Below are 9,229 nucleotides of genomic sequence, written 5' to 3'. Positions count from 1 at the left end.
TGTTGGCATGTATTATTCCAGGGATCCCCTTGCAAAGAACTCTTCCTCTTTTTTCTTCCTCTCTTAACATTTGCTAAGCTTATTCAGTGCTTAGTAAATGATCCTTTTCTTTGTGGTCATGGCCAAATTAATCCTTCAGTTTAGGACTAACTCAGTAGCAGGGATCTCATTTTCCAGTTTGGGCTTGGAGGAAGGCAAAGAAAGTTGCTCTGGTGGAGATTCCAGGTATAATATAAGAGACAGTTAAAGTACCATCTGTGCAATAATAAATTAATCAACCCTGTCAAAGAAGAAATGAGTAATTTGACTTGTACCTACAGATTGAGCCTTCCAGTCATCCTGCCATGAGGAAATTGTGGATGTAGAAGAAAGCAGGTTCTCACTTGTCTAAGAATTACAGGACTAACCAAGAGGGGATTTTATTGTCCCATCCTTTTATGTACCATTTTGCACTGTTGATAGTGTAAGATAATGAGGGTTTAGGATATATTAAAATGTGTGTGTAAGAGGAAAGGAAAACACCCTTTTAAAAATCTGTTTCCTGACTACTGCATAACTCAAGCTCAGGTTTCATTGTAGGTTTTTCCTACCTGTATAATATTCCAAAGCTTTCAGTCTGAGAAGACTCCACTGTGACTGATACTGAGCTTTGTTAACTTATGTCCATGATTGCAGATACATAATTTATTTTAGTATGTAAGAGTTCAGAGGAATGATTTGGACTTCCACATCTGAAAATCAGGCTCTTCTAAGTATAGTTCTAAAATTTATAGTACAAAATAGTTTTACAGAATCATTATTTTCTGTGCCATGGGGTTTTAAAATGTGGTTTAAAAAGCCTCAGTGGCCTTGGTCACTTGGTCTTGGAGGTTTATAATTCCTCACATCTGAGGGCAGCATTTGGTGTGGTAAGTTGGGACAGGTTGGGATGGTTTGACCCCAGCTGGCAACTGAGGACCACACAGAGCTTGTTCAGTTCCCTGGGGCAAGGGGCAGGAAGGTGGAACAAAGATAAAACTCTTGGGTTGCAATAAGAACAGTTTAATAATTGAAATAAAGTACAATATAATAATAGTAGTAGTAATAATAATAGTAATAATGAAAAATGGAGATAACAAAAAGAGAGAGGGGAGTACAGTGCAGAGAGATGAGTGATCCCAGTGCAGTGAGTGATCCCTCACCCCCACCCAGTGATGCCCAGCCCATCCCTCAGCAGCCTTCAGCCCCTCCTGGCCACTGCCCAGTGCCCACCCTGGGCATGGCATCCCCTGCTGTGGGATATCCCCTGCCCAGGGGGATCAGCTCTCCTGGCCATGCTCCATCCCAGCTCCTGCTGCAGCTCCTCACTGCCACAGCTGGGACACTGCAGAGTGCTTGGCTTGGGGTAGGCTCTGCTCAGCACCAACTGAAGCATCAGTGTCTTATCAAAATGATTCTGTACTGAATCCAAAGCACAGCCCTGTCCAGGCTGCTAGGAGGGAAAATAACTGTCCCAGCTGACAGCAGGACACTGGCATTGACCAGAGGCTTTGCTCCCAGCCTGAGCAGCAGTGACACCAGAGATAATTTCTTCCCTCCTCTGCTCCATCAGAAGATTTGGGGACTTGGGGTCTCTGTGACTTTGAAAATGAAGAGTAACCACAGCCCAGGACAGCAGGCAGGCTGTTCCCATGTGGTTGTTGAAGCATTTACTGTTTGCTACTCAAAAACTTTCATACAGTCATAAATGTTTAAGTCAAACCTTGCTTTTTGCTTTTAAGGTTGGGATTTTTTCCTGCAGAAACTGACAACTGCTGTGATCAGAGTATTATTTGCAACTTCATTAGTCATGAGCTTCTGTTGAGGCTTGGTGCCACGTTTGTGTTTGCTCTTTGGTTTTTGTTTTTTAAATTACAGGTAGAAGCAAATCCTGCTTAAGAACGTTTAATCTGTCTCTTAAATTGGAGTGTCAACTTATACAGTAGCTGTAGGTGGAGCTTCTGTGGTGTTTTTGTTGGGGTTTTGTGCTTTCAGCCTTGTTCTCAGAAAAATGAAGCTTATGTGATGAGGCTGCTGATGTACACCCTCATAGCTTTTGAACCAAGTTGGATAAAGAGGGAAAGTTCTCACGGAAGTTAAGCTCCCACAGCTTACATGGAGATTTTTTTGGTGTGTAGAGGATAGAAATTTTTCATGTATCTTCTTCAAAACATGTCATTAAATGCAAGAGAAATATTGTTCTGCTGCTTGGGTAACTGGTCATTTTTGTGATGGACAAAGAGAATTCAGTATTTTCTACCTAAACTCCTGTAAGATCATTGGATTTTCATGCTGTTGGGTGTATCTGCAAATGGCAGATCTGCAAATATTCTGAAGAGACAAATGAAATGTTAGGATGAAAGTGGCTTTACCTGAGGGGTCAACTTCATGCTTCAGTTAGGGGAGAGAGAAGACTGCTCCAAGGGAAAAGCTTTACTCCCCCTGGAGTTCTTGGGACTTGGGACAATCTCCCACTCAGCGATTTACAGCATGGAAATCATGACATTTTGGGAACATGCTCTTTGAATTCTTGGTGTAATAAAGTCATGAATTGTTTTACAAGTTAGAGAAGATTGTAGGAGAGATAATAACGATCTTCATTTGCACTGCTTAGTGTACATGATGTGAGGTTTCTGGAGCTCTGTTAAAATAGTCATCCATGGGAAAACAATGTTAGAAGTAGCAATTCAGTAGCATTTTGATAGAACAAAAGAAAAATAAACAAACAAAAAAGAAATAGTCTTTAACATTTTGATAATCTCAAATATTATAAACTAATCTGTGCTGTTAAGATCTTTAGTAAGATAAAAGTATTTCCATCCCCAGTCAAATCCAGCCTTTAGCTTTGCCAGGGTGCAGAAGTCTCTGAAGTATTTCTAATATTTTTGTTGTTTTGTATCAGAGAATATCTATAGTAAATTTATCCCATATCTTCCTCTCAATCAGATTATTAAATTGCATTTCTCAGCAGCTTCCCTTTAACAAAACTTAAAACTTTGAGTTTAGTAAATATCTGGTGATACTTACTAATATTTCACATGTTTTTAAGGGTAAGGTTATGTACTACCAATATATTCCACACTTCCAATGGCAGGTTTTGAGAGCTGATAAGCTTTATTCAGAGTTATTACATGAGCATAACATACTTTTCCAGAAACTCACAGGCATTTTAGATGCTGCTGCTCAGCATAGGGAGCACTGATGAACTGAAATCAGCTGATGCTGTGTCTGTGTCAGCTGTTTGGGTGAAAAACTTACAGGAGCATAGAGCTAACTTCTCCCTTTGCATCAGTATTGAGTATTAAATGTGGAATGAAATAATGACCTAGATACTCGAGCCATTCAGGAGTGCAAGGACTTTGGCCTATGTTTGGCTTTTGTTCCTGCCAAAGTTGGTAGAAGTGAATCAGGAGCCAGGACTTGCTGTAACTCCAGAGCATGGAGATGGATTTTTGTGTGCACACAGGGATGGACCACTCCTGTCCCCACTGAGATGAAGGACTTGTGCTTTGTGGAGACGGGCATGGGCCCTCAATTTTTAGTTCATTTTTCCTATATTTCTTAAATATCACTGCTGTTCTCCCTATTACTTGTGGCTGGCATAGACGCATGTGCAGGACTGCCATCTGTATGTGCTGTAAGCAGAATTCGCATGCTAACAGTTAAACAGCTTTCATATCTTTATTTGTTACAAGTAAATCAGCAAAGACAGCCTTCTCTAAGTGGGATGGGCGTTACTGACATTGATTTACAGCTGACTGAAGAGGAAAGGGAGGCAGTGAGGACTCTGGCTCTAATATTATTCAACATCTGGCTCATCCGTGCCATTTCCCACCGCCGGAAGCTCCCTCTCAGGTAGCAGCCCATACTCGTTTAGGAAAGCCTCCACATCCACAGCAAAAAACTCCTCACCGAACTGTTCAGAAACACTAATGAAATTGCTCAGGAGCTCCCCGGCCTTGTAGACCAGCAGGGAGGGGAGCACCTCGCTGGAGAAGCGATCCCCGGCGCCCGTGCTGGAGGCCTTGATCTTGCAGAACTTGACGGTGGGGTACTCGGCCGCCAGGCAGGCCAGGCTGCTGTTGAGGGCCTCGCAGCCCTTGACGCCGTCCTCGTAAATGTGCACGATGACTGTGGTGGTTTTGTGCTCCTTCTCCACGGCCTCCAGGAACTGTTCCCCGTTCTGCAGCTCGCACACGAAGCCGAACTTGGGCCCGAAGCTGAGGCGCTGGTGCATGTCCTGCATGCAGCGCTTGCGGTACTGCTGCAGGCAGCTCTCGTCCTCCTGCGCCGCGTGGATCAGCTCGTACTCCTGCATGCTCATCTGGGGAGATCCAGAGAGGGACATGAGGGACTGGGGGCCCATTGGAGCTGGGATGGGCATGGACAGACAGCCCCTGCTCTGTCTGGAGAGCACCCAAAGCTGAGCTAGAAGAGCCATCACTCCCTGCAGCAGCTCCATGTTGTCATTATATTGCAAGGGTTCCATATTGCTAGAGTTTCGTACTGCCTTGATGTTTCTTATAGGCATCTCCTCTAGGCACCGACTCTTCCTTGTCCTTGCAGTAGCCAACTAACTCCAGTTCCCCTCAACCAACCAATCCACTCTTTTATAACACTCTTCTTATTGGCTACAGCTGCAGCCTGTTCATATCAGGCCTGCTCCTAATCTTTAGTAATTGGTTCAGCTGCAACTCTTTAGGGGATAAGATTATATTATATTATAAGATTAGATTATATATCTATACCACCTTCATTTACCCATACTATATCCCCTTACAGCTCCAGGAGGTCTTGTTGAGAGACAGGTGAAGATCCTGCCTCGATGCTTGCCTGTCAGCATGATGGTACTGAAGGCAGTGGCAAAAATCTGGCAAAAATTTATGGATTCAATTTTTAATTGAAATCAAAATTGATTAAAATTTCCAGCAAGAGTTGGTGGAAATTTTGCCAGTAGTGAGGCAGGCTTAATTCCTATGTTATTGGGTGTGACCATGTTCTCAGGGGTCCCAGGATGAGGGAAGAGATGAGGATCTGACTCCATGTTTCAGAAGGCTTGATTTATTATTTTATGACATATATTACATTAAAACTATACTAAAAGAATAGAAGAAAGGATTTCATCAGAAGGCTAGCTAAGAATAGAAAAAGAAAGAATGATAACAAAAGCTTGTGTCTCGGACAGAGAGTCTGAGCCAGCTGGACTGTGATTGGCCATTAATTAGAAACAACCACATGAGGCCAATCCCAGATGCACCTGTTGCATTCCACAGCAGCAGATAACCATTGGTTACATTTTGTTCCTGAGGCCTCTCAGCTTCTCAGGAGAAAAAATCCCAAGGAAAGGATTTTTCAGAAAATATCATGGCTACAATTGGGAGTTTGGTTCCCCTCTGTTTCAGAATCAGTAAATGGTCATGAGTGACGTTAAGGCTCAGAGCTCTATCCTGACTTACAGGTTTTTAAACCTGCTAAAAATTTTCCATTGCATTAACCAAGGATAGAGCATTGTGGCAGGGAAGGGAGGAGCAAAGGTCAAGCTGTGCTGTGATAGATGTGAAATAACTGAGTTATTTCTCAGTTATTAACTGAGTTATGTGAAGTAACTGAAGTTACCCTTTGCTTGAGAGAGGACTGGGTAAAGAGAATCACAAAGCCACTAATTAAGGTTGGAAAAGCCCTCTAAGATTAAGTCCATCCATTAACCCAGGACTGCCAAATCCACCTCTAACCAGTGTCTCTGAGCACCACATCCCTGCTTTTTTTGGATTCTTTCAGGAATGGTGATGCCATCAATGCCTGGGCAGTCCCTTCCAATGTTTGACCACCCTTATGGGGAAGAAATTTTCCTGATATCCAATCTAAGCCTCCCCTGGAACAACTTGTTACCATTTCCTCTCATCCTGTCCCTGTTCCCTGGGAGCAGAGCCCAACCCCTGGCTGTCCCCTCCTGTCAGGAGCTGTGCAGAGCCACAAGGGCCCCCCTGAGCCTCCTTTGCTCCAGGCTGAGCCCCTTTCCAGCTCCCTCAGCCATTCCTGGTGCTCCAGACCCTTCCCCAGCTCCATTGTTTTGCACATGTGTTCTGTCTGCATTGTGAGAGCTCTACTAAGATACATGGAAATTGAGTGGAAAATTCAAGATTTCTACCTCGTAACAGGCATGTTTTATATAGAGCCAAAGTTAATTCCTTGTGCTTATCTTACCTTACGGCAGAATCTTTCTCGGGTGTCTTTGTCATCTCTGCTGAAAGATCTGTGTGGTGAAGACATTTGTCTAAGTATTTCTTTCTTACTCAGGGGTAAGGAGTCTCCATCTTCACTCTCTAATTTGAACTTCCTCCAGTCATTGATCACACCTTTGGGCCCTAAGAGAGATGAAGTTGGGTGAGAAAGTGGCTGCAATGAGAGATTTCCTGAGAAGTTTGTGTTCTGTGCTGGTTTGTCCTTCTGTGCCTCACTTTATCTGTCCCTACTCCTTCCAAAGCACTCTCCAGGAGTGCTGAGAACCAGAGCTTTTGGATCAATGTGTCCCAAAAAGAAAGAAAGTGGGTTTTTCTCACCTGAATCACTTTGGTGATCTGGTTCCCATCAGGATACTTTGGAAGGATTTTGGTGAACTACATGAGCAGTTAACATGGATGAGGATGTTGAAACATAATAAAACTACCATGCTGGCCAAAGGCAGTGTTTTGTAGACAAATATTTGATTTCTTGATAAACAGGTTATTTAAATATTAATTTAAATATTTAACAAAATTTAAATATTAAATGTCCATAAGGACTTGGAGTAAAACTAAGAATGCAGGACATTTGAGATTTTTTTAAAAACCCCAAACAATACCCGTTGCAATGGAAGAGTAACCCATAAGCAAATGATAATTCTGATTGTAATGCAGATCTTGGTCTTTGGAGCTGCTTGATTAAACTGCTTAAGTTTTGAAAATGTGAATAAAAAAAAAATTCAAAATTCCAGTTCTTTAACAAAATGAAAATATTTAATCTTCATCTTAGATTATAAAGCAAAACAAAAAATATTTCAGTGTTTTCAAAGGTGAAGTTTCTTATGGAAAATTTTGAAAAGGCTGGGTAAGCAGCTCTCATTTTCAGACGGAAGATGTGATGAAAGTGATATGTGGTGTGTATATGTATATATATATACACATATCTATAGAATGGTTTGGGTTGGAAGGGACCTTAAAGCTCATCCCATTCCACCCCCTGCCATGGGCAGGGACACCTTCCACTAGCTCTGTTGCTCAGAGCCCCATCCAACCTGTGCATATATCATAATCTTGGCCACCAGCAGCAAGGCTGGTTGGGAAATAATCCTGGAGTTATTACAAGAGCTGCATTCATTATAGCTCCAAGGAAAAGAAGCCCTTGGAGCAGAGGGAGGCAATGATTGGCATCTTGTTACCTGGCAGCAGGGTGGAGGAGCTGTAGAGCTGAACACAATGTCACTCCTTATAAAAATCCTGGTGATTGAGCACTGGATTAAAAAGAATGATGCTTTTGAGTGAGGTCTCTTTCCAAAGCTTCTAAATTGCTGTGCTGTGTTTGCCACAAGGGGCATTTTTAGCACCGAGTGTTCCTTCTGTACGAAGGAAAAAATCATTTTGCCTTTCTAGTGAAACGTTATCACCTAGTTCAAATGTGGGTTTTTTTGCTCTTTTGCAAAAAGAGAGCAGAGTGAAGCAATAAACCAACAGGAGCCATGCTGGGCCATGGCTCTTGGTGGCTTTGTCAAGTGTCCCGAGTTTGCCCTTTGCTTCGGGTTTGAGGAGGAGCAGCACATTTTTGTAAATTACAATTTTTGTAATTTGGTGTTACCTGCCCCAGAACACCTTCTCATTGCCTCTGGAATCTGGGTTTTTGTGCAAGAGGTTTGGCCACTGGAATTCTGGGCTTCTCCAGTGAACACTGACAGTTTAACTTATTTTTGGGAAAAAACCCAGTTAGTTTCCTTGCCTGTGTGTGTTGCCTGTCCTTCAAAGTCTTCTTCCAAGCTGGTGTTGGCATTTTCTTCCATTTCAGTGGCTGGAGTAGGAGATGCTGCAAGTCCCAAAGGGAGAACAGTTAATAACAGGATAGCACAGGGATAAGCTTGCAGCAGGTACAGCACAGTGTGTAATTTCCTGTAGCTGGTGAGTATCAGTGAAGATCAAAATACACATGGTAATTATGAAGCTTGTCATTGACCCACAGAAAGCAATTGGGATACATGTCAGTCTCCTTAAAACTGTGCCTGGCCAGATTCTCAGGTGAGGGCTCCTTCATTACACTGTTCCTTCCCAGTCACTGGGGAATATCAGGGACATGGTCACGGGAAATAGTGGGTGTAAAACTTCCTGCAATGGAAATGTATACTGTTTTCTTACTTTATTTTTTTTAATCCCTCTTGGAATTGGACCCTATTAATTTTCTGAGCGCTGTAAGCATTTATTTTTAAGGGTTGCCCAAATTGCTCATTTCACATACAGAAAATGGAGCCAAATATTTGAACCTGTTGGGCAAGAGACCTCTGAACATCCTGGAGCTGGTTGGGCCATATTTATTGCAAAACAGCAAACTGATGGTAGTTATAAATCAAAATCACTTTCTTGTTCCACCCTTTCCATAAACCAGGCAACCCAAAGAGCCAGATGACATTCTCAGGGCACCGTGATTCACCAGCACTCTTTTTGTCTCCAACAGTGGAGTTTTTGGTGGAGAACCACATTTATTTTGAGTGTTCCCACCAAGCACATGATCCCAGATCAGCGGTGCCAGAGCACTACAGAGCAGCAAGAAGCCTAAAGACAGGTGATTTGTGTGTTCCCATTAAGTCTAGATTAGTTTCAGCTGTTCAGGTGCTAAGTTAAGCTCTGTTTGACTTCACAGTAGCAAAGATGTTCTCATGCCATGACTGCCTTATTTAAAAGCTGCTGGAGTGTTAGACTGGAAGGATAAATAGTGATGTATCTGCCTTCATTTTTCCATAGCACCATCAAAGGATAATGTGGAATAACAGCTGAGCAGGACACAAGGTATCTGATTCTTGTATGTACGGGGACTAAAGCTGATTAGCAAAGGTGCAAATAAGTTGTTCTATGCATGTACTCATGACAATTAATCAAAACTTGTAGGAAACGTTGCAAGTTTGGAAGAAAAGCAGGTAACTAATTAAGGTTCATTAGTATAGATTCTCTAGGTTGCTCTATAGATAGGCTGT

At 42.5% G+C, this 9,229-nt stretch overlaps 1 protein-coding gene across 1 annotated transcript; it reads right to left on the bottom strand.

Moving 5' to 3' along the window:
- Positions 1–3,817: 3,817 nt before the first annotated feature.
- PDC (phosducin) lies at positions 3,818–8,062 on the bottom strand. Its single transcript, XM_071435616.1, has 3 exons — positions 7,987–8,062; positions 6,223–6,383; positions 3,818–4,342 (listed from the first exon to the last, which is right to left on the bottom strand). The coding sequence occupies exons 1-3, from the start codon at positions 8,045–8,047 to the stop codon at positions 3,818–3,820; spliced, it is 747 nt and encodes a 248-aa protein (XP_071291717.1). The 5' UTR covers positions 8,048–8,062.
- Between the last annotated feature and the right edge of the window lie 1,167 nt (positions 8,063–9,229).

The sequence above is a fragment of the Agelaius tricolor genome, unplaced genomic scaffold, assembly GCF_023055355.1.
Source record: "Agelaius tricolor isolate 1412-34295 unplaced genomic scaffold, bAgeTri1.0.p SCAF_11, whole genome shotgun sequence".
Taxonomy (NCBI): domain Eukaryota; kingdom Metazoa; phylum Chordata; class Aves; order Passeriformes; family Icteridae; genus Agelaius; species Agelaius tricolor.
This window is presented reverse-complemented; position numbering and strand designations above follow the sequence as displayed.

Excerpts from the sequence above, each read along its gene's own strand:
- PDC (XM_071435616.1), bottom strand. The coding sequence starts at position 8,047 with ATGGAAGAAAATGCCAACACCAGCTTGGAAGAAGACTTTGAAGGACAG. Across the intron at positions 6,384-7,986 it reads AGGACAGGCAACACACACAG|GGCCCAAAGGTGTGATCAAT; the intron begins GCAAGGAAACTA and ends CATCTCTCTTAG. Across the intron at positions 4,343-6,222 it reads GAGAAAGATTCTGCCGTAAG|ATGAGCATGCAGGAGTACGA; the intron begins GTAAGATAAGCA and ends GGATCTCCCCAG.